Source organism: Vigna umbellata, chromosome 10 (genome assembly GCF_029865625.1).
Source record: "Vigna umbellata cultivar VRB3 chromosome 10, Vumbellata_1.0, whole genome shotgun sequence".
In the NCBI taxonomy this organism is placed as follows: Eukaryota; Viridiplantae; Streptophyta; class Magnoliopsida; order Fabales; family Fabaceae; genus Vigna; species Vigna umbellata.
In genome coordinates, this window is record NC_142174.1 from 24627609 (window position 1) to 24653218 (window position 25610).

Below are 25610 nucleotides of genomic sequence, written 5' to 3' on the forward strand. Positions count from 1 at the left end.
AAAGTTGGGAATAAGTAAGAATGGTTGTGTTTAGATGATTCTCTTAACTCAAGGGTTTTGTGATCCAAAAAAACCAATTTTCTTGTTAGCCCAGCCACATTATAAGCCATAGAAAAGTCCTTGTGATGATGCTTGCTTGTAAGTGTTTTTGATTGTGGTAAATGAAAGGCAAAGTTGATTGATGTGATATTGTGATAGTAAAGTGAATGAGTGAATACCTCCTATACACTTGTGTGTTTGAGTGAAACACTTTATCTAGTGAGGATAGATTCCATGAACACATAAGAACATATTTTCTTAGTTGATTGATGATTCATGAAAATAGTATTTGTTGGATATTATGTGATTGAGCGAACACTAAAAGCATGTGCACATCTTGATTGAAGTCTTGGTGATGAGCTAAATTGAGTATTTACTTATCTTGAAAAAAGGATTTTTGAATGTGGTGAACCATTGAATGGATTGCTGGAAGATTGAGTTATATCTTGTTTGCTTGAGGAAAAGCAAAGTTCTAAGTTTAAGGTTGTGATAACAGTTGAAAAACTGTTATTTTTACACTTAAAATTTATATCAAAAGCAACCTTTAAGACTTAGAAACTAGCTTGAAATCAAGTTTTTGCTTATGTTTTTGGAAATAAGAGAGTTGGACAGGTTTTATGCTTGATTTCCTTGTTTTTGCAGGTTTTGAGATGAATTTGATGAAAGAAGTGAAGTGGGACAGAAATGGAATCAGAAAAGGACACAAAAACTGCAAAAGAAGAGAAGCCACAACTACCGTTCAGCGCTAATTACCGCTGAGCGGCACTCTCAATGACCCGTTGGCACCGCTGAGGGGAGAAATGCCGCTGAGGGGAAGAATTCATCACACGCTACTACTGCTGAGCGCCACTTTTCTGGGCTTGGGCCTACTTTTCTAACTTTTTAGAATATTATATAAGGTTTTAGTTAACCTAGGTCAGGGATCTTTCGCTGGGACGAAGCAAAAACACACCTTATCACCCCTTGGAAGAGGATTTTGGATGCTAAGGCTCTTTTCTCAACTTTCTAGGGTTCTATCCTTCACTCTTCCATTGTATTTCATCTAGTTTCACCATGAATATGGTGAACTAAACTTATTTTTTTGTTCGGGAATCAATGTAAATCCTTAGAAACTCTCATGTAATGGAATTTGTTCTTCAAGATCTTTTATAAGATCCATGTTTTCTTTCATTAAATGTTAGGGTTTTTCCTCTTTGCTCATAGCATGCATTATTTAACTCATTCGATGTTATGATTAGGCTTTCTTCACCAAGACATCGGGTTTAAGGTAATTTAGAGAGTGACATTAACATTAATGAAAAGAATGATGAATTCCTTAATACATGAGTGTGGATAGGATGAAATTGATAAACCCCAACAACATATTCATCCATATAATTCAAATTACGTGTTTTGTTTCTTCTTGCCCATTGATCAATACATGCATACCTAATTATTTTTCAGTAGTTTGCATTGAAATCTCAAGTAACTGTTTGTACAAATCTTAGCTAATCAATAAATTACATAATTGTCTAGGCCGTTAGTCCTTTGGGAGAACGATATTTGGTGTTACTAGGTTTATTACTGGATATGATTCGGTTACACTTGCCGAGGGGTAAACACTCCTCGTGAACTCTCACCTTGATCTTAGGGCACGCTCCTTGTGAACTCCTAAGATCTAAACCGAACGATGAGGAACGCTCCTTGTGAACTCTCACCTTGATCTTAGGGCACGCTCCTTGTGAACTCCTAAGATCTAAACCGAACGATGAGGAACGCTCCTCGTGAACTCTCACCTTGATCTTAGGGCACACTTCTAGTAAACTCCTAAGATCTAAACCGAACGATGAGGAACGCTCCTCATGAACTCTCACCTTGATCTTATGGCACACTCCTAGTGAACTCCTAAGATGTAAACCGAACGGTGAGGAACGCACCTCGTGAACTCTCACATTTAACTTAGGGCACGCTCCTAGTGAACTCCTAAGATCTAAACGGAACAGTGAGGAACGCTCCTCGTGAACTCTCACCTTGATCTTAGGGCACGCTCCTAGTGAACTCTTAAGATCTAAACTGAACGGTGAGGAACGTATCTGTAGTGCTCACCCGAGCTTCTTCGATCTAGGAAATGTTTGGACTCCTAGATCCATCGTTTGGTGAGCGATGCTTTCGTGGATCTCACCTTAGCATTTGTGACCTAGGGAACGCTTCCAGGGAACTCCTAGTGAAAAAACCGCTCAGTCGGTTGTTAAGACTCCGACAAGTGTACTGAATCGTATCAAGTAATATAAAATGGTATGACCAAGTATCGTATCCCAAAGGACTCACGACACTAAACAGTTATGTAATTGCTTAACCAATTAAGACTTAAGAAGAACAATTTTTGGGGTTTTTGAATGCAAATGCAATAAAAATAAACATGAATGCAATTTGATCAATTGAGGCTAAACACTAGAATGGATGGATGAAGTTGATAATATGAGATGAATATGTTTTTGGGGTTGAGATTTCACTAAGTTTACTCTCATGTATATACGAATTCTACTTCTTCATTAATGTCAATATCACTCTCTAAAATACTTAAAACCTGATTCCTCAACGAAGAAAGCTTATCCTTAACTATTAGTTCATACAATTCCTAGCATTCCTAATAACTAATTCTGAATAATAGAAGCTTAAGACAACCAGAACTCATACCCTCATTCCTGAGCAATACTACTTTTGGGAATAATTCTCCGGATCATGAATTGTAAGATACCTTCCGATAATCATGCAAATCATACGTCATGCTACTGAATGAGTTGAACAGAGCAAGCATTACACAAAGAAGAATTACTCTAACAATTAATGAAAGAAGCATAAATAATTAAGAATCAATTCAAAATACATGAGAGTTCAAGAGGTTACATCTTTTCCCCAATAACAAACAAGGTTTAGTTCCCCATCATCATGGAGAAACTAGATGAACAATGAAAGAATTAAAGAGATAGAAAAATCCTAAAAAGAGAAGAGGAGAGCAATCACATCCCCAAATCTACCCTCAAGGAAGAGGATAGCTGCCACATCCCCCAAAATCTACCCCCAAGGGGTGAAAAGTGTGTTTCTGTGCTCAAGCCATCAAAAGATACAATCCCTAGGACGTCCAAGTCCTTAAATAGAACATAAAAATAACAGAAAACAGGTCCAAGCCCACGAAACTAGAGTTGAACACCCCTGAAAGGGCGCTCGGTCATCGTACGAGTCAAAACTGGCGCTCAACGCCCACAGAGAGGCGCCTGGGCGTGGTGTAGGAAGAAAACTGGCACTCTGGTTTACTTTTCTGCATTCTCGTTGACTTTTTTCTACTCTGATTGACTTTTATGCACACTTGTTCACTTTTCTGCATTTTGGTTGACTTTTCTGCATTCCAACTATTTGGTACTTTAACTCTTCTTTCAAATCATTCCAATAGCCTACAAAATCAAGGGAATTTAGTGATAAAATCATCAAGTATAACCTTAACTCTCTTATACACAAAACTAATGCAAAAACATGAGTTAAAGCAAGTTTCTAAGTCAAAAAGGGTGCATTTAGTATCAAAATTACATCATAAATAACGGTATTTTCGACCGTTATCATCGGTAAGGAACGCATTCTATTGTATGAATCATCATGATAGCAGAAATCGGGTAAAATCCTGTGTCGATCGGTATAACTTGACAAACCCAATGCAATATCGAAAATTTTGGTAGGGCTTAGGGGCTTATGTTACTATAGACTCATTTCCGATCGAACGGTAAAGGTACAGGAGAGTCTCTACCTTACTTTGGGCTCATATACTACCGATCGGTTAGGACGACATATGTGAGACCTCGGAAAATTAAACCATAATTATCATGTCTAATCTGTTATTAATGCACTGCTGAATCACCTGGCTGCTTCCTTAAATGCACCGTGCCACACCCTCAGTCTCATTAAAACGCACTCATATTCTCTGTTGCACGCCTGCCATTTGTCACGTTAGAACATTCTGAATCTGCAGTGGAAAACAGGTGTCCGCATGAGAGTGCACGTCCGTTTGACGTTGGGAAGAAAAATGATTTTTCTGAAAACATTTCTTCTCACTCTCTGCATTCACCTTCTTCCTCACGAAACTCAACATTTCATTTTCTCTACCTTCTCTCTAGAAATCTTCACCTTCTCTCTACTGTAACTCATCACCTTCTTCTCCGATCACGTTTAAGAACCGTAGAAACGTTCCTGGAGACGTGAACGTCATTCTGGACCGAACAGAATTGGGATTGGAACTGGTAAGTTCTAGTCGCTAACCGTTCGTCCATTTGGTTTCATGCGAACCCTAGTTTGGTTGCATGCATGGGTTATAGGTCTGAGTTGCTTCTGATTTCTGGTGTTTTAGATTAAGTGGAAGCTGTTGAGCGAAACCTGAGGGTAGAACTCTGTTAGAGGACGAACTAAACCTTGTCTTTTTGGGGAGTACACTGCTATCCAGGTAAGGGAAGCTTAGTAATTTAATTTATACGTGCATGTTGTATGATATAAATTGGATGCATGAAAAGTATGCTGATTGAGCTGCGATGAACGATCAATGATATTAAATATGTTTTCTGTTGGTTTAAATGCATGTTGATTTTGATACGTATGAAAGGTGTATGACTATAGTATAGTTTGATTTATTAATATGATGAAATTTGTATAGTATGAGAATTAATAATGGATATGAATTTACAAAGTATGAATCACAAGAGAAATGTTGAGTTAAGATAGCTGAAAAATCTGGATATGATAATTCTTCCCATGATAAATTACGTTCGTCATCGTATGGTCTTACACCGTACGGTTTTCCTGAAATTGACTTAGAGTGGAATTCTTTCATTCGGAAAGAATTCTGATCGAGAACGAGCGTCCTCATTTGAATTACTGTCTGAGCGTTCGGTTCAGCTCAGTTGTATATAAATACTTTAAACTTTAAAATCAGTAACGCTCGGTCTTATACCAAGCGTTCGTCCTAAATAGCGCCCGGTCTTATACTCAGCGTTCGTCATAAGCGGTGCTCGGTCTCATACCAAGCGCTCGTAATGTTGAATAACCATTTGATAAAATAGCGTTCGTTCAAGTATTAAAATATTCATTTTCTTACGTTCGTTCAAATACTGGCATCGCTCTACCATATACAAAACTTTACAAAGAAAATTCTAAGTATTATTGACTATCCTTCTTTCATTAAATCTGGTCCAAGATCTTTATTATGAAATTTTTCTAAGTACCAGTATACCTTCAATCGAGTCATTTCATTTAACTGACCAAACAGATAGTCATGTTCGTCCATCCAGTACCTTATTTGGACGTTCGTCCTAATTCTTTAAAGGACTGAACGTTCGTCTTTTTATGCTCTTAAATCTAAAGATGAGAATGATGATAAATTATAAGAAATTACAGTGTGAACACTATATTGAGTGATTCTATGATTATGGATTTTGGACGAGCGTTCCAGGGAGGAACGACTCTTACATATATTCAATATTAAATTTGGTAAAGTATGACTGTGGATAAGTTAAGACTCGTTGTCCATCCTGATGTTCCGTGATACTCATCTTCACGTAGAAGAGGATAGTTCATGTGTGGGAACGGCAGGAGGTCCTTAGTCCATCAGTTAACATGGGCGACGTAAGAACGGACTAACCTCGAGTGGCAGCTGTTTGGTGTATCCCAGTTACTACATCACTCGGGTGCAAGGACGCTTGTAACTACACAGATTCATACAGTCCGGACGGTCGTCTTATATATATATATATACATATAGAATTTGGATGATGTTATATGTTAAACTCTGTGCTTGTGTGAAATGAAATGTTTATTGTATGTTTGATGTATAAATTAAAGTACTTAAGCTTACCCTTTCGTTTTTCCTTGTGTTGTCAAACTGTCTATGTACGTTCGTCCTGTCTTGCAATGATCATCCGTGTGGATGTGAGCAGAAGGCGAGGCCACTCTGGAGGACGTCATTGAAGAAGAAAATCTTGTCGAGGTGGAAGTCAAGGCCGAGCCCTAGAGCGCTAGTTTAGATTAGGGTTGTAGATGTTAATTTCAGTTTTGACGTTCGGTTAAATATTTTGTAAAACCGTTCCTCCCAGTTTATCCCTGTTCATGTTTTTCGTTCGTTATTTTTGTAACCAAGCCGTTCGGCTTTTGAACCTTGATCCATTATTGTAAAGACTGCACTGTTTTACTGTTTTAATGTAATTAATTCTGATTATGGTAATTACTGTATTTTGGGATGTTACATTAGTGGTATCAGAGCAGTTTTGTTCTATTAAAAGGACACTGTAGGTTATGAGTGCACTGTGTTTTTGCTGTGTGCTTATTATATGTTTGGTGAGTTATTGTTTTTTTTTACTCTTAAACATTTCTAACGCTCGTTTTTCTCTGGTCCAGAGAACTAATGGCGCCTAGACTCCCTCCTCCTCCGCAACTGAACGAGTCTGATACGTCCAACAACACTAGATTGTTGGAAACAGTGGTTGAAAGACTGCATCAACAAAACACCACTTTAATGGAGCAGAACGCCACTCTGATGCAGCAGAATCAGAGCGCCATGCAGAGTTTGGAGGCCTCTCATGCCAACTCTGAAACGACTCAAAGACAGCTGATGGAAATTCTGGCAGCAACCAGGCACACTCCGGGGGCGTCCTCTTCCAACGCTTCCCAACCTGCTGCTGAGTGGAGTTTGGAGAGTTTCCTCCAGCATCATCCTGCTAAATTCAATGGTAAGGGCCTCCCTGACGAGGCAGACCAATGGCTAAGGGACATGGAAAGGATTTTCAACGCCAAGAGATGTCCAGATGAAAACAGGTTGGCGTACACTGAGTATTTACTGACTGGAGAAGCGAGCCACTGGTGGGCGAGCGCGAGAGCTATTCTGGCGGACGTTCAAATTCCGATCACTTGGGAGGTATTCAGAAGCAAGTTTTATGAAGAATATTTTCCTGATAGCGTCCGCTTTGCCAAGGAGGTTGAATTTCTGCAGCTCGTCCAAGGGGGAATGTCCGTTTCTGAGTATACGAACAAGTTCAAACACTTGGTTCGTTTCAATACGATGGCCACCAGTGAGGAGTGGCAGTGCAGGAAGTTTGAGAACGGTCTGCGTAGTGATCTGAAAGTATTAATTTCCAGCTTGTGTATCCGAACGTTCCCTGCTATGGTAGAGAGGGCCAAGGTATTGGAGAAGAATATGGCGGAGGCGGAGCAACATAAGAAGCAACAACAAGTGGTTAGGGGACCGATCGTCTCCAGGGGAAATGTTAGTCAGAGGAAAACTCCATACGCTCGTCCGAATCAACCATCAAATACAAGTGGGTCGCAAGCGCTGGTTCCTGTTGCACAATCTGGACAAGGAAACGTTACGTGTTTCCGGTGTGGAGGACCACACTACCGCTCGTCCTGTCCTCAACTGGTGGGAGGAAAACACTGCAACCGATGTGGACGGAATGGGCACTTGGAGAACGAGTGCAACATGGGTGGACGAGCAGTGATGAGGCCACCGAATGCGGGAAGGAATCAGCCGAGGGGAGGACGAGCCCAAGCAGTGGGACGTGTGTACGCCATAACTGGGGCGGAGGCAGCTAGCTCAGGTACACTCATCATTAGTACATGCTTTGTGTATGGTACATCTTGCTGCGTGTTAGAGGTGAGTGAAATGCAGTTCGATCTGGTGGTGTCAACCCCAGCGGCTGGAGAGGTTAGAACGTCCACTATGTGCGTCCAATGTCCTATAGAAGTAGAAGGGCGTAAGTATAAAGTAAACCTCATCTGCCTACCTCTTCAAGGGTTGGAGGTGATTTTAGGAATGGATTGGTTGGCTACCAATCACATTCTCATAGATTGTGGGAAGAAGGAGTTGGTGTTTCCGGATGAAGAAGAAGAAGAATTATTTGTAACGCTCGGTCAGTTAAAGGAGGACATAATGGAAGGTGCGAGCTGTTTTCTAATCATGACGCATGAAGACCAGGAGTTCGGAGGTTTGAAGCAAGAACGAACGTCCGGTGTTGGCAGTGAAGAACGAACGGTTGTGGACGAATTTCCGGACGTTTTTCCGGAAGAAATACCTGGACTACCTCCTGCTCGTGAAGTTGAATTCACCATTGATTTGGTGACGACAACAGCACCTATCTCAGTTCAACCATACCGTATGGCGCCTGCAGAGTTGGTTGAACTTAAGAAACAGATTGAAGAGCTGATGGATAAGCAATTTATCAGGCCGAGCGTATCTCCATGGGGAGCGCCTGTGCTCTTAGTGAAGAAGAAAGATGGCAGCTCTCGGTTATGCATTGATTACAGACAATTGAACAAGCTGACCATCAAGAACAAGTACCCGTTGCCAAGCATAGACGATTTGCTGGACCAGCTACATGGGGCAACGGTATTTTCTAAGATTGACTTGCGGTCTGGATATCATCAAATCAGAGTGAAGGAGGACGACATCCAGAAGACTGCTTTCAGATCTCGTTACGGACACTACGAGTATGTAGTGATGCCGTTCCGTGTGACGAACGCACCAGCAATCTTCATGGATTATATGAATAGGATATTCAGGCCGTATCTGGACAAATTTGTAGTCGTCTTCATAGATGATATTCTCATCTACTCCAAGACGCAAGCCGAACATGAAGAACACTTGAGGGCAGTACTGACCGTGTTGAGAGACAAGGAGTTATATGCAAAGCTGTCCAAGTGTGAATTCTGGATGAAGGAGGTACAGTTTCTGGGACATGTGGTGTCGGCTGGAGGTATTTCAGTAAATCCAGCTAAGGTACGAGCGGTGTTGGATTGGAAGAGTCCGCGTTCGGTTACTGAGGTGCGTAGCTTTGTGGGACTCGCGGGCTACTATAGGCGTTTTATTGAAGGATTTGCTAAGATAGTAGCTCCTCTAACTCAGTTGACCAGGAAAGACCAGCCGTTCGCCTGGACTGATATGTGTGAGGAACGTTTTCAAGAGCTGAAGCATAAATTGACGAGCGCTCCAGTGTTGATCATTCCTAACACGTCCAAGCCCTTTGAAGTATTGATGGACAAATTTGTAAGCACCAAAATATGATGTCACAAACTTGTTTCACAATCGGCAAGTATGACCGAATCGTTCAAGTAATAAAACTTGGTAAGACCAAGTATCGTTCTTCCCAAAGGACTCACGGCCTAGTTTAGTTATGTGATTTCTTGATTAGCTAAGACTTAAGAAAACAATGATTGAAATTTTAATATGCAAGACGAAAATAAACATGTATGCATGAATTGATCAATGGCAAAGACATAAGATAAACACTTTCAATGGATTAAATGAATGAATATGTTGTTGGGGGTCAATTTCATCTCATCCACTCTCATATATTTTAGGAATTCCTCTTTCAAATCATCATTGTTAATGCCACTCTCTAATGTACCATTCTAGATGGCTTCTCCCTAATCAAATAGTTCATACAATTCCTAGCATTCCTAATGATTAGTTCATGAGTGCAGGAGCTTAAGGCAACCAATATAATGTTGTCAGTAAAATATTGGGAGAAATTCCCCGGATCTAGATTTCCCTGTACGTGTCCGTATCAACAAAACCAATAATCATGCATTAGAATGAGTTAAACAATGCAAGCATTGAGCAAAGAGGAAAAACCCTAACTAATGATGAAAAGAAAGCATATGTCTTAATTCAAAGATGTATTCAACAAATCCATATATGAGAGCTTCAAGAGATTACATTGATTCCCCAACAAACATACAAGGTTTAGTTCACCATATTCATGGTGAACCTAGATGAATAACAATGAAAGTATGAAAGAATAAACCCAATAAAGGTGAAGAGGTAGCCTGAGCATCCAAGATCCTCCTTCAAAGGGGTGAAAGAGAGAGTGTTTGCCTCGTTTCTGCCAAAGATACTAACTAAAGGACGTGCAAGCCCTTAAATACTAATCTAGAGTTACAAAAGATTATAAAAGTCCAAGCCCAAAAAGTGCCGCTCAGCGCCATTTACCGCTCAGCGGTGGTTACGCGTCTTCTTTCTTCCCCTCAGCGGCCATTTGCCCCTCAGCGGTTCCAACGCCACCTCTTGAGTGCCGCTCAGCGGTAGTTTGCCGCTGAGCGGTGCCTTCGACTTCTCCTTTTTGCACTCTTTCTTGTCTTTTCTAATGTCCTCTCTCTCATTCTTCACTTCTTTCACCAAATTCACCTCAAAACCTGCACAAAAACACTCAAATCAAGCATAAACCTGTCCAGCTCTCTTATTTCTGAAAATATAAACAAAATGCATGATTTCAAGCTAGTTTCTAAGTCTAAAGGTTGCTTTTAGTATCACTTTTAAGCATGAAAATAACAGTTTTTCAACTGTTATCACAACCCCAAACTTAGAACTTTGCTTGTCCTCAAGCAAACAAAATGTAACTCCATCTCCAACCAATTCATATGATGGTTCACTCATTCAAAAATTCTCTTTTCAAGATAAGTAATAACTTCACTCAAACTTAAGACCAAGAGTTCAATCAAGATGTGCACATGCTTTAGTGTTCACAAAGTCATTTAAATTCCAACAAATGCTATTTTTCATGAATGATCAATCAATTAAGCATGGATGTTCATGTGCTTATGGAATATTTCCTCACTAGGTAAAGTGTTTCACTCAACACACAAGTGTATAAGAGGTAAAGTGTTTCACTCATTCACTCCACTATCACAATGTCACATGAATCAACTTTGCCTTTCATTTTACCACAATCAAAAACATTCACAAGCATGCATCATCACAAGGACTTTTCAATGGCTTATAATGTGGCTGGACTAACAAGAAAATTGGTTTTTCTGGATCACAAAATCCTTGAGTTAAGAGAGTCATAACAACACAATCTTCTTATTCATTCCCAACTTTCTTTTGCCTTTGCTTTTGTATTTGCATTGAGCTTTGCTTCTTTTTCTTTTCTTTTCTTTGCATATTCTTACTTTTTAGTTCTTAGCTCAATGCTTTTTCCTTTTTCATGTTTCCCCAATAACCCCAAACTTGAACATTTAACAATACCACACAAGATCTTCTACTTAACTCAAGGTAAAGATTTTCAATCAAGGGTGTTCAGTGTATGTTTAAGGCTAAGGGTTCAAAGGATAGAACACAACGTGTTCTCTTTTAGAAGGCTAACTTTATGAATTTGGCCAATAAAAAGGGTTTCAACAACACGGCCTTTGATCATATGATGCAAAACAAGCAATTGATTCAATCATAGAAAACCTGGGCAAAGTTATTCATGCTTTCAAAGTAATAGCATTCAACAATAACAACTCTGGAGCTCAAAACCTCACATATAAGCTCATTCACATTTGACATGCTCATCCTGCTTAATTTCACAATCACAATCATGATATTATGCATTTGTTCACAAAGCTTGTGAATCACCTGTATAAGCATTTTAATGTGCACATCATCTCAACATCAATCAATCAATAAGCATCATCAAGCATTACTTATCACATAATCACAGTTAATAGCAAACCATCATAACAAACCAGGTGTTCAATAGAGTACATCAAACCCTAATCTAAAACAAAAAAATAACTAAGTTCAGAAAACTTAAACCACAAAAGCATAAGCATATAATAGCATTCATCAGTAAATGCTATCTCAGCTCCTCATCAATCTGAGCTGTCCTCTGTATCTTCCTTCTTCTTGGATCTTATAGTCTTGATTCTTTTTGCCCGATGAGGAGGCCATCCCTGCATCAAACATAATTCACAAAACCAAAAGATACATTGTTAAGCATTAGTAAACCACAATGAAGAAATCAGCCCCTTCAATGATGCTCTCTCCCAACCCCAAACTTAGATGGAAAACTAGTGAGCAAGTGAGTGGAAGAGAAATCTTCTTAAGATGGAAGAGTGAAAAGATGTGGAAAACCTAAGAGAAGAGGTGTGGAAGTGTTTATGCAGAGAAGAACTTGAAAGAGTGTAAAAACGCGCAGCTTAGGGTTTAAAAATACCCCAATGGGCTCGGGTTCCGCTAAGGGGAACTTAAGCCCATCTGCGTTAGTACCGCTCAGCGGTAAATGCCGCTCAGCGGCACTTTCATGATGTGCCCTTCTCCTTCTTTTCTTGACCTACGTGCCTTCCTAGCATACCCCTCATAGGTTCCCTGCAATTCAATGTTAAAAATGCTTATGCAAACCCTAACTAAAATAGACAAACAGAAAACAATCAATCAACTGGGTTGCCTCCCAGGTAGCGCTTGTTTAACGTCACGAGCCTGACCCAAAATCCACCAACACCCATCAGTAGGTGTTTCAAACTTACCAGCACCCATCAGTAGGTGCAAAATCTTCTCACCAACACCCATCAGTAGGTGTTACAAACTTAGTATCCTTCAGTAGATACTTAACCACCTAGCATCCTTCAGTAGATGCTAAATCCAACAAAAATAATTACAGAATAATATTCACAAATTATAAATTACAAAACCAAATCAAAAGTTTGTAAATCCACTGGGTTGCCTCCCAGCAAGCGCTTCTTTAACGTCACTAGCTTGACCCTGTTAAAGCTCACGTTCCATCTTCTTTATAGTTGACGTAGTCCTTCCACCAACCTTTCAACTGCTTCCTTTGGACTGTCTTAGATTCTCTAGAATATGGAGACTCTATCTCTATCATCTCCTTCTCTTTAAAGCCTTTAATAACCCACAACTTGTTCTTGAGTCTTACAGGTGTGCCAAGTTGGAGTCTTAATTTTTTCCAGTCTCTAGGAACTTCTTCTCCTTTTCCAATCTCTTCTACCTTGGGTGCCTGAAAATACAAACAATGGTTATCAGAAACTTTAAGATTTTTATTTTTACCTCTAGTTATGGGTGCATCTCGAAATGCAGCTTTATAACTGGCTTCTTCCTCCTTTGCTTGTATCTCGTCTTTGAACACATCCACCACCACTTTCTCCTCTCTGTCTTGGAGAACCACTATACCTTCATTCACATCAATGATAGCCCTAGCCGTTTTCATAAACGGCCTTCCAAGTATGAAAGGTATTCTCTCAGTTTCCATCTTCATCACCACAAAGTCTGCCAAGAACTGAAGTTTGCCAACACAAACTACAATGTCTTCTGCAATCCCACATGGCTCCTTTGAAGATCCATCAGCCATTACAAGATTAACCTTTACAGGTTTTATTTCAACATGGCCAATTTGCTCCAATAGAGAATAAGGCATCAAGTTAACACTTGAGCCTAAATCAAGGAGAGCTTTCTTTACCTTTTTCTTCCCTATAATGCAAGGGATAGAAAAACTGCCTGGATCTGCTGCTTTTGGTGGGAATGATTCTTTCTTAACAGTTATACACTTTTCTTCCTCATCCTCTCTATGTCTTCTTTTTGTAGAGGTTCCTTCATCTGATTTGGTGTAAACTGCTATTTTCTGTAGAATTTGTTCCCAAGGAGCTTCATTATCAACCATTTTGAATAAATCTGTGAAATTCATTGGTTTCTCCTGATTTGTTAGAAAAGGAAAAGTGTCCTTTCTTTCTTCTTCTCTTCTCTCTTCTGTTTCATCTTCTTCCAACTCAATGATCTCTTCATTTACACTCTTGACCACTTTGCACTCTTCTCTGGGGTTAACCTCAGTATTAGCCCCAAAGTTTCTGTTGGGTCTTTCTTCCAATTGCTTGGTGATCTGACCCATCTGAATCTCCAGATTCTTTATAGCAGCTTCAGTGCTCTTTTGAGAAGATTCAGTTTTTTGGATGAATTGCTGAAGAGTTTCTTCCAACTTTGTTGATCTGTCATTAAGCATAGATAATTGTTGCCACAAAGTTGGTTGCTGCTGCTGCTTATTAAACTGATTAGCCTGCCCAGTTTGTCCTTGGCCAATGCTTGGATGTGGTTTCCAACCCTGATTATAATTCCCTTGACGGTATGGAAACTGATTAGCCATGAAGTTAACATCCTCCAAGGCCTCTACTGGAAAAACACACTGGCCATTGATGTGATCACCTCCACATAGTTCGCACAACTGGGTTTGTACCTGTGCAGCAGATTTTAACTCTTTAGGTAGTGAAGCAAGAGTTTTGGTCAGAGTTTCCAGCTGTTGAGTTAGAATCTTATTCTGTGCTAGCAGAGCATCATGGGTTTGTAATTGAAGAACCCCTTTCTGTTGCATAGGGGCGCCTCTTTCATTGTGAAGCTCATTATCACTTGTAGCCATATTTTCAATAATTTCAGTTGCTTCCTCTGGAGTCTTCCATTTGATATTGCCTCCAGCTGAGGCATCCAACATCATCTTGGTTTGTGAACCAAGCCCTCCAAGGAAAGTTAGGACTACTTCTTGATCTTCAAAGCCATGCGTGGGAGTTTTACGTAACAAGCTTTTATACCTGTCCCATGCATGTCCCAGTGATTCCTCCATGCCCTGCTTGAATGAAGATATCTCTTGCTTTCCTTTAGTCACTTTAGATTGTGGGAAGTATTTGCTTAGAAACTTTGTAACCACTGCTTCCCACTCCGTGAAACTTTCTTCTGGAAAAGAGTTCAACCAAAGCTTAGCATTGCCCCCCAATGAGAAAGGAAACAAGCTAAGTTTGATAGCTTCGTCTGGCACCCCATTGATCTTGACCGTGTTACAGATCTCATTAAATGTTGTAAGGTGCTCATATGGGCTTTCATGTGATAACCCATTAAATTGATTACTCTTTACCAGTTGAATTAATGCTGGTTTGACCTCCATGTTGGCTGCATTGACTCTAGGCCGAGCTATGCTATTGAAGTGCTGAGGTCCAGCAAGATTAGTGTAATCTGCAAGAGTTCTTCTAGCATTATTATTGTTCTCCATACTCCCTGTGCTGTGAACAGAACCTTGTGGTGATGATTGTAGGAGAGTTTCAGGAGAAGGGAAAAGTTCTCTGGACGTTCTGATTCTTCTCCTCCTTCTACTCTCGTCTAGTCCTTCAAGTAGTGGTTCTGTTGTTTTCTTACTTCTAGTTCGAATTGCCTTCTGCATGCACAAGAAAACAAAACCCTAGAAAAGATTTGTTAGCACAAAAAGATATAGAAGAAAATAAAGATTGAAAAGATATAAGAAGATAAAAGATTTAGAAGATAGAATCAAATAAAATATAATAAAACCTAATCTAAAAAAAATAAAATCTAATCTAAAAGATAAAATAAAATAAAATCTAACCTAACCTAAAAGATAGAATAAGAATAAAATAAAATCTAATCTAAAAAGATAAAAATAAAATCTAACCTAAAAGATAAAAATAAAATCTAATAAAATCTAACCTAAAAAACAGAAAACAGAAAAACAGAAAACAGAAAAATAAAATAAAAAAAAAAAAAATAAATAAAAATTCGAAAACAAAATAAAATCTAATCTAAAAAGATAAAAATAAAATCTAACCTAAAAGATAAAAATCAAATCTAATAAAATCTAACCTAAAAATAAAAAACAGAAAACAGAAAAACAGAAAACAGAAAAATAAAATAAAATCAAATAAAATACAAACTGAAAAATATAAACAGAAAAATAAAATAAAATAAAAATTCGAAATTTAAAATAAAATAAATAAAAAAAATAAGTCAAAGGTAATCAATAATCACACAAATTAACCAGTTAAACCATGAATCCCCGGCAACGGCGCCAAAAACTTGATGGACAAATTTGTAAGCACCAAAATATGATGTCACAAACTTGTTTCACAATCGGCAAGTATGACCGAATCGTTCAAGTAATAAAACTTGGTAAGACCAAGTATCGTTCTTCCCAAAGGACTCACGGCCTAGTTTAGTTATGTGATTTCTTGATTAGCTAAGACTTAAGAAAACAATGATTGAAATTTTAATATGCAAGACGAAAATAAACATGTATGCATGAATTGATCAATGGCAAAGACATAAGATAAACACTTTCAATGGATTAAATGAATGAATATGTTGTTGGGGGTCAATTTCATCTCATCCACTCTCATATATTTTAGGAATTCCTCTTTCAAATCATCATTGTTAATGCCACTCTCTAATGTACCATTCTAGATGGCTTCTCCCTAATCAAATAGTTCATACAATTCCTAGCATTCCTAATGATTAGTTCATGAGTGCAGGAGCTTAAGGCAACCAATATAATGTTGTCAGTAAAATATTGGGAGAAATTCCCCGGATCTAGATTTCCCTGTACGTGTCCGTATCAACAAAACCAATAATCATGCATTAGAATGAGTTAAACAATGCAAGCATTGAGCAAAGAGGAAAAACCCTAACTAATGATGAAAAGAAAGCATATGTCTTAATTCAAAGATGTATTCAACAAATCCATATATGAGAGCTTCAAGAGATTACATTGATTCCCCAACAAACATACAAGGTTTAGTTCACCATATTCATGGTGAACCTAGATGAATAACAATGAAAGTATGAAAGAATAAACCCAATAAAGGTGAAGAGGTAGCCTGAGCATCCAAGATCCTCCTTCAAAGGGGTGAAAGAGAGAGTGTTTGCCTCGTTTCTGCCAAAGATACTAACTAAAGGACGTGCAAGCCCTTAAATACTAATCTAGAGTTACAAAAGATTATAAAAGTCCAAGCCCAAAAAGTGCCGCTCAGCGCCATTTACCGCTCAGCGGTGGTTACGCGTCTTCTTTCTTCCCCTCAGCGGCCATTTGCCCCTCAGCGGTTCCAACGCCACCTCTTGAGTGCCGCTCAGCGGTAGTTTGCCGCTGAGCGGTGCCTTCGACTTCTCCTTTTTGCACTCTTTCTTGTCTTTTCTAATGTCCTCTCTCTCATTCTTCACTTCTTTCACCAAATTCACCTCAAAACCTGCACAAAAACACTCAAATCAAGCATAAACCTGTCCAGCTCTCTTATTTCTGAAAATATAAACAAAATGCATGATTTCAAGCTAGTTTCTAAGTCTAAAGGTTGCTTTTAGTATCACTTTTAAGCATGAAAATAACAGTTTTTCAACTGTTATCAAGTATACTGCGACGCTTCTCACCAAGGGTTGGGTTGTGTGCTTATGCAAGAGAAGCGAGCGGTAGCGTACGCGTCTCGTCAACTGAAGATTCATGAGAGAAATTACCCAACGCATGACCTGGAATTGGCAGCGGTCGTCTTTGCACTGAAGATTTGGAGGCATTACTTGTACGGGTCTACGTTCCAAGTCTTTAGTGATCACAAGAGCCTCAAATACTTATTTGATCAAAAGGAGTTGAACATGAGGCAGAGACGTTGGCTGGAGTTCTTGAAAGACTATGACTTTGAGCTGCTTTATCATCCGGGAAAGGCTAACGTAGTGGCGGACGCCCTAAGCAGGAAAGCAGTTCACGTCTCGGTTATGATGGTAAAGGAACTCAGCCTGGTGGAAAGCTTTAGAGATCTAAGGTTACAATTTGAGTTGGAGCCGAACAGTATTAAGTGTTGTAACCTTAGAATATCCAGCAACGTGTTTGACCGTATCATGATGAAGCAACGCGAGGACGATGACTTGGCAAAGATTTTAAGCGCGCTCGGTACTGATCAGGCCCAACATTTCAACACTGGAACAGACGGCCTATTACGATACATGGGTCGGACGTGCGTTCCCAACGATGGCGAACTGAAAAGAATTATTCTGGAGGAAGGTCATCATAGTCGTCTTAGCATGCACCCTGGCATGACTAAGATGTATCAAGACCTCCGGAAATCATTTTGGTGGCACGGAATGAAGAACGATGTCGCTCGTTTTGTAGCGTCATGCTTAACCTGTCAACGAGCAAAGGCGGAACACCAACGACCTGGCGGCCTACTGCAGCAATTGGAAATTCCTGAATGGAATTGGGATAGCATATCCATGGATTTCGTGACCCATCTACCACGTACGGTCAGAAATCATGATTCGATTTGGGTGATCGTGGATAGATTAACGAAGAACGCCCACTTCCTGGCCGTTAACTTGAAGATGTCAATGACAAATTTAGCTAAGTTGTATATTAAGGAGATCGTTCGTCTGCATGGAGTGCCTTCAAGCATCATTTCCGACCGAGACACGAGATTCACATCTCGGTTTTGGCAATCGTTACAAGGCGAATTGGGAAGCAAACTGCAGATGAGTTCAGCCTATCATCCCTAGACGGACGGCCAATCTGAGCGAACCATCCAGACGCTCGAGGACTTATTGAGGACGTGCGTCCTAGATCACTTAGGCGCTTGGGATGAAATCTTGCCGCTAGTGGAGTTCACGTACAACAACAGCTTCCAGTCTAGCATTGGTATGGCGCCGTTTGAAGCTCTTTATGGGAGAAAATGCCGAACGCCACTTTGTTGGTTTCAAGAAGGGGAACACGTACTGACCGGACCTGAGCTCATACAGCAAACAACTGAGAAAGTAAAGCTAATCCAAGAGAGATTGAAGACGTCCCTGAGCCGGCAGAAGTCCTATGCTGATAGACGAAGAAGGCCTTTGGAGTTCGCTGCAGGAGACCATGTCTTTTTAAGACTTAATCCGATCACTGGAGTAGGCCGAGCCGTTCGTCCAAAGAAGCTATCTCCCAGATTCATTGGACCGTATCAAATCCTGAGGAAGATTGGACCAGTAGCGTACGAGCTTGCATTGCCGCCTCAACTGTCGAACATCCATCCAGTCTTCCACGTTTCCCAACTCCGGAAGTACATAGCCAATCCTTCTCATGTATTGGAGTTGGAAGACGTTCCACTACGTCACGACCGAACGCTGGGGTTACAACCGGTTCGAGTAGATGGTAGCCGTACCAAGTTATACAAAGGTAAAGACGTTCGTCTAGTTAAAATGGTGTGGGACGAGAAGACTGGCGATTCAACGTGGGAAGTAGAGAGCGCCATGAAGGACTGATAACAGTTGAAAAACTGTTATTTTCATGATTAAAATTGACACTAAAAGCAACCTTTACACTTAGAAACTAGCTTGAAATCATGCTTTTCTTTATATTTTTGGAAATAAGAGAGCCGGACAGGTTTATGCTTGATTTCAGTGTTTTTGTGCAGGTTTTAAGGTGAATTTGGTGAAAGAAGTGAAGAAGGAGAGAGATGAAATCAGAAAAGACAACAAAAAGTGCAAAAGGAGAAGCCGAAGTCACCGCTCAGCGGCAGTTTACCGCTGAGCGGCACTCAGGAGTTTGCGGGAGGTCCGCTGAGGGGCAAATTGGTCGCTGAGGGGAGAAAACAAGTCACGCACTCACCGCTGAGCGGTATTTTACCGCTGAGCGGCACTTTAATGGGCTTGGACTTGACTTTTTGTAATTTACGAATGATACATAAGCTTTAGGGTTTCCTAGGGTTAAGGATCTCTGGCAGGAACGAGGCAAACACTCTCTCTTCCACCCCTTTGAAGGAGGATCTTGGATGCTAAGGCTTCCGCTTCACCTTTTTAGGGTTTATTCTTTCATTCTTTCATTGTAATTCATTTAGGTTCACCATGAATATGGTGAACTAACCTCTTTATGTTTGTTGGGGAATCAATGTAGTCTTGTGAAACTCTCATATATGGAATCTGTGTTTACATCTTTTAATTAAGACTTATGCTTTCTTTCATCATTAGTTAGGGTTTTTCCTCTTTGTTTAATGCTTGCATGGTTTAACTCATTCGATGCATGATTATTGGTTTTGTCGATACGGGAACGTACGGGGAAGTCTAGATCCGGGGAATTTCTCCCAATTTTATATTGGTTGTCGTGAAGCTCTTGAACTTATGAACTAATCATTAGGAATGCTAGGAATTGTATGAACTCGTGATTAGGGAGAAGCCTTCTGGAAAGGTACATTAGAGAGTGGCATTAACAATGGTGATTTGATCGTTGAATTCCTAAAATATATGAGAGTGGATAAGATGAAATTGAACCCCAACAACATATCCATACATAAATTTCATTGAAAGTGTTTATCTTTTGCTTTTTGCCATTGATCACAATTCATGCATACATGTTTATTTTCTGTCTTGCATTTTAAACCTCAATTAATTTGTTTGTAAGTCTTAGTTAATTAAGAAATCACATAACTAAACTAGGTCGTGAGTCCTTTGGGAAGAACGATACTTGGTCTTACCAAGTTTTATTACTTGAACGATTCGGTCATACTTGCCGATTGAAAACAAGTTTGTGACATCATAATTTGGTGTTCATAAATTTGTCCATCAAGTTTTTGGCGCCGCTGCCGGGGACTCGTGGTTTAACTGGTTAATTTGTGAGATTATTAATTATCTTTGACTTATTTTTTTTATTTTATTTTTAAATTTCGAATTTTTATTTTATTTTATTTTTTATGTTTTTTGTCTTTATTTTCTGAATCTTATATTCTTTTATATCTTTTTGTGCTAACCAAATCTTCTAGGGTTTTGTGTTCTTGTGTATGCAGGAGGCAATTCGAACTAGGAGCAAGAAGACAACAGAACCGTTGCTTGAAGGATTAGAAGACAGTAGACGGAGGAGAAGAATCAGAACATCTAGAGAACTTTTCCCTCCTCCGGAAACTCTGTTGCAACCATCACCACAAGGTTCTGACAATAGCACAGAAAATATGGAGAATAATCATATCAGAAGAACTCTTGCTGATTACACTAATGTAGCTGGACCTCAATATTTTAACAGCATAGCTAGACCTAGAGTCAATGCAGCCAATATGGAGGTCAAACCAGCATTGATCCAACTGGTGAAGAGTAATCAATTCAATGGGTTATCTCATGAAAGCCCATATGAGCACTTGACTACATTTAATGAAATTTGCAACACAGTGAAAATCAATGGGGTGCCAGACGAAGCAATCAAACTTAGTTTGTTTCCTTTCTCATTGGGAGGCAATGCTAAGCTTTGGTTGAACTCTTTTCCAGAAGGAAGTTTCACAGAGTGGGAAGCAGTGGTAACAAAGTTTCTGAACAAGTACTTTCCACAATCAAAGGTGACAAAAGGCAAGCAAGAGATATCTTCATTTAAGCAGGGCATGGAAGAATCACTGGGGCATGCATGGGATAGATACAAAAGTCTGCTAAGAAAAACACCCACGCATGGCTTTGAAGAACAGGAAGTAGTCTTAACTTTCCTTGGAGGGCTTGGTTCACAAACCAAGATGATGCTTGATGCCTCAGCAGGAGGCAATATTAAATGGAAAACTCCAGAGGAAGCTATAGAAATTATTGACAACATGGCTACTAGTGATAATGAACTCAACAGCGAAAGAGGAGTTCCTATGCAACAAAAAGGGGTTCTCCAATTACAGACACATGATGCCTTGCTAGCTCAAAATAAAATTCTAACTCAACAGCTGGAGACTCTGACTAAAACTCTTGCACAATTACCTAAAGAGTTGAAAACTGCTGCACAGGTGCAAACTCAGTTGTGCGAATTATGTGGAGGTGATCATATCAATGGTCAATGTGCTTTTCCAGTGGAGGCCTTGGAGGATGTTAATTTCATGGCTAATCAATTTCCATACCGTCAAGGGAATTACAATCAAGGGTGGAAACCACATCCAAGCATTGGTCAAGGACAAACTGGGCAAGCAAATCAATATAATAAGCAGCAACAACCAACCTTTTGGCAACAGTTATCTATGCTTAATGAAAAATCAACAAGGTTGGAAGAAACTCTTCAGCAATTCATACAGAAAACCGAATCTTCTCAAAAGAGCACTGAAGCTGCTATAAAGAATTTGGAGATTCAAATGGGTCAGATTACCAAGCAATTGGAAGAAAGGCCAAATAGAAATTTTGGGGCTAATACTGAGGTTAACCCTAGAGAAGAGTGCAAAGTGGTAAAGAGTGTGAATGAAGAGATAATTGAGTTAGAAGAAGGAGAAACAGAAGAAAGAAGAGAAATAGAGAGCAAAAATAATTTTCCTTTTCCAATAAATCAAGAGAAACAAATGGATTTCACAAAATTATTCAGAATGGTGGATAATAAAGCACCTTGGGAACAGATTTTACAGAAAATTGCAGTTTACACAAAATCTGATGAAGAAATTTCTACAAAGAAAAGACGTAGAGATGATGAGGCAAAGGAGTGTATAACTGTTAAGAAAGAGTCATTCCCTCCTAAAGCGTCAGATCCAGGTAGTTTTTCTATCCCTTCTACTATAGGGAAGAAAAAAGTAAAGAAAGCTCTCCTTGATTTAGGTTCAAGTGTTAACTTGATACCTTATTCTTTACTGGAGCAAATCGGCAAAGTTAAAATGAAACATGCAAAGATTAAAATAGTAATGGCCGATGGATCTTCAAAGGAGCCATGTGGATTGTAGAGGACATTATAGTTTGTGTTGGCAAACTTCAGTTCTTGGCAGACTTTGTGGTGATGAAGATGGAGACTGAGAAGATACCTATCATACTTGGAAGACCGTTTATGAAAACGGCCAGGGCTATCATAGATGTAAATGAAGGTATAGTGGTGCTCCAGGATAGAGAGGAGAGAGTGGTGATAGATGTTTTCAAAGATGAGATGCAAGCAAAGGAGGAAGAAGCTAGTTATAAAGCTGCATTTCGAGATGCACCCATGACTAGCCGTAAAGATGAAAATCTTGAGGTTTCAGGTAACCATTGTTTGTTGTTTCAGGTACCCAAGGTAGAAGAGATTGGAAGAGGAGAAGAAATTCCTAGAGACTGGAAGAAAAGAAGACTCCAACTTGGCACACCTGTTAGAATCAAGAACAAGTTGTGGGTTGTGAAGGGCTTTAAAGAGAAGGAGATGATAGAGATAGAGTCTCCATGTTCTAGAAGAACCAAAACAGTTCAAAGAAAACAGCTGAGGAGTTGGTGGAATAACAACATCAATTACAAAGAAGATGGAACTTGAACTTTATCGGGTCAAGCTAATGACATTAAAAGAGCGCTTGCTGGGAGGCAACCCAGTGAATTTAAAAACTTTTAATTTGGCTTTGTAATTTGTAATTTTTGAACATTATTTCTGTATTTATTTTGTTGGATATAGCATCTACTAAAGGATGCTAGGTGGTTAAGTATCTACTGAAGGATACAATGGCTGTAACACCTACTGATGGGTGTTGGTGGATTTTGGGTCAGGCTCGTGACGTTAAACAAGCGCTACCTGGGAGGCAACCCAGTTGATTGAATATTTCTGTTTGTTTGTTTTAGTTAGGGTTTGCATAAGCATTTTGAACATTGAATTGAAGGGAGCCAGTGAGGGGCATGTCTAGGAGGCACGTAGGTTAAGAAAAGAAGGAGAAGAGCACTTCACGAAAGTGCCGCTGAGCGGTACTTTACCGCTGAGCGGTACTCTCGCAGAATAGGGTTTTTGTTCCCCTTAGCGGGACCCGAGCCCATTAGGGTATTTTTAAACCCTAAACTGCGCATTCTTTCATACTTTCAGACTTTTCTTTGCACAAACACTCCCACATACCTTCTCCAAGGTTTTCCACATCTTTTCACTCTTCCCTCTTAAGAAAATTTCTCTTCCACTCACTTTTTCACTAGTGTGCCATCAAAGTTTGGGGTTGGAAGAGAGCATTCTAGCTTGGAAGCATTCTCATTGCATCTAGTATCTCCACCCAAGTAAGTAAAATGCATTTTGTTCATTCTAGGGTTTTTGATTTTGAATATGATTGTCAAAGCATGAAGATTTAGGGGTTTTGATTTCTTTGCATGATTTGATGATATATTTGATATTTGAACCGATTAAACTGCATGATTATGAACTGGAAAACTGAAAATTGCATTTGGGTGGAGTTAGGAAAGCTTTAAAATAGATTTTTCAAGAATCTGCAGAGTTACCGCTGATGGGTAAACTGCCGCTGGGCGGCACTTTGCCAGATTTGGTTTTTCTGGTTTTTTGTGATCTGAACTGTGGTATTGGTGGCGCTGAGGGGAAATTCTGGCCCTCAGCGGTGGTTTAGCTTCGAAAGGAGTTGTGTTCTGTGTTTTACTAATGATTAACATCATGTTCTGTGGTTTGGTTTTGTGTTTTGAATGTAGGAATGGCATCCTCATCCGGAAAAAGATTGAAAACCATGGCAAACAAGAGCAAGGAAAAGGAACCAGAGCAACCCCACTCTAGTAGGTTCCTCTCTAGGAAACATGAGAAGCACTTTAAAGTGGTTCAGGACAGGAGACTTCTGATGGAGAGAAAGGTTGGAATGATACCTAACTTTGCTCCTCAATTTGGAGAGCAAGTGTTAGGGAATGATTGGGGAAAGCTAGCCACTTATCCTGCACCTGCCAACATAGCTGTGGTTAAGGAATTTTACACCAATGCAAAGAAGATTGGTGATTATCCAGCTGAGAATTATTTGAGCTATGTTAGAGGCCATGCTATCAGGTATGATCCTGATTCAATTAATAACTTTCTGGACACTGTATGGGCTGGTGAGCAGTGCCAGTTTGCTCTTTGCATGGAGGAAGGTGCTGATTATGAGGATGTGGAGAGAGTACTGTGTATACCTGGAGGACACTTCCAAAGGAATAGATCTGGCTCAGTGGTTAACATTAGGAGGACAGATTTGACTCCTCTTGCAAAGTATTGGATGGCGTTTTCTCATGCCAACATTCAGCCATGTTCACATGTGTCAGATATTACTCTCAGCAGGGCATTCTTCATCTACTGTGCTATCAGAAACTTGAATGTTAATGTTGGGCAGGTGATAGCTGATGAGATTAGTGTGTGCGCTAATACTTCAAACAACAAAGCACCACTAGGACATCCTTCTTTGATCACGCACCTTTGCAAGATAGCTAGGGTGGACACTTCTGCTCCACCTTTTGAGAGGCCAAGAAAAGCTATTGATGAGGCCTACTATAGACAGTACTGTGGAGGTGATGATGAAGCTCAGCCAGTTCCACCACGCCGTGCTCGTAGAGAGAGAGGGCCAGCACAGAGCCAGACATCTGCTGAGACACATGAAGCAGAGCCATTCCAGATGAGGGACATGTATATGTCTCTTATAGGGGCTCAGTTGCAGTCCATTCACAGAGGGCAGGTGGCCACTGCTGAGATGATTATGGGGATGTATGATACACCTCCAGCCCACAGGTGGACTATGGATGAATTCCATAATGTGGTAGCTTGGCCAGAGGAGCCAATGCATGGAGGAGGAGCTGGAGCAGCTGAAGCTTCAGCTAGAGATATGGAAGAAGATGAAGCTGATGAGGATGATGCATTTGAAGATGATGCGGATGAGGAGGAAGAGGAAGATACAGAGGACAGCTCAGATTGATGAGGAGCTGAAATAGCATTTACTGATGAATGCTATCATGTGTTTATGCTTTGTGGTTTAAGTTTTCTGAACTTATTTGTTTTTGTTTTTAGATTAGGGCTGATGTACTCTATTTGAAACCTGGTTTCTTGTGATGGTTTGCTATTAACTGTGATGTTGTGATAAGTAATTCTGAATGATGCTTATGATTAACTGATGTTGAGATGATGTGCACATTAAAATGCTTATACAGGTGATTCACAAGTTTTGTGAACAAATGCATGATATCATGATTGTGATTGTGAAATTAAGCAGGATGTGTATGTTAAATGTGAATGAGCTTATGTGTGAGATTTTGAGCTCCAGAGTTGTTATTGTTGAATGCTATTACTTTGAAAGCATGAATGATTTTGCCCAGGTTTTCTATGATTGAATCAATTGCTTGTTTTGCATCATGT

At 39.8% G+C, this 25610-nt stretch overlaps 1 protein-coding gene across 1 annotated transcript; it reads left to right on the forward strand.

Annotated features, from left to right (window-relative positions):
* Nucleotides 1-6457: 6457 nt before the first annotated feature.
* Nucleotides 6458-18856, forward strand: LOC148192218 (uncharacterized). The gene is made up of 6 exons (XM_088100053.1): nt 6458-7802; nt 8019-8278; nt 8353-8434; nt 8544-9091; nt 17234-17630; nt 18321-18856. Exons 1-6 carry the CDS (start codon nt 6458-6460, stop codon nt 18854-18856), a joined length of 3168 nt encoding a protein of 1055 aa, XP_087956179.1.
* The last annotated feature ends 6754 nt before the right edge of the window (nt 18857-25610 follow it).

Coding starts and splice junctions, on each gene's coding strand:
- LOC148192218 (XM_088100053.1), top strand. CDS start 6,458: ATGGCGCCTAGACTCCCTCCTCCTCCGCAACTGAACGAGTCTGATACG. Junction 8,279..8,352: donor AGCAATTTATCAGGCCGAGC/GTATCTCCATGG, acceptor CATTGATTACAG/ACAATTGAACAAGCTGACCA. Junction 17,631..18,320: donor AAGAATTATTCTGGAGGAAG/GTCATCATAGTC, acceptor GTTGGTTTCAAG/AAGGGGAACACGTACTGACC.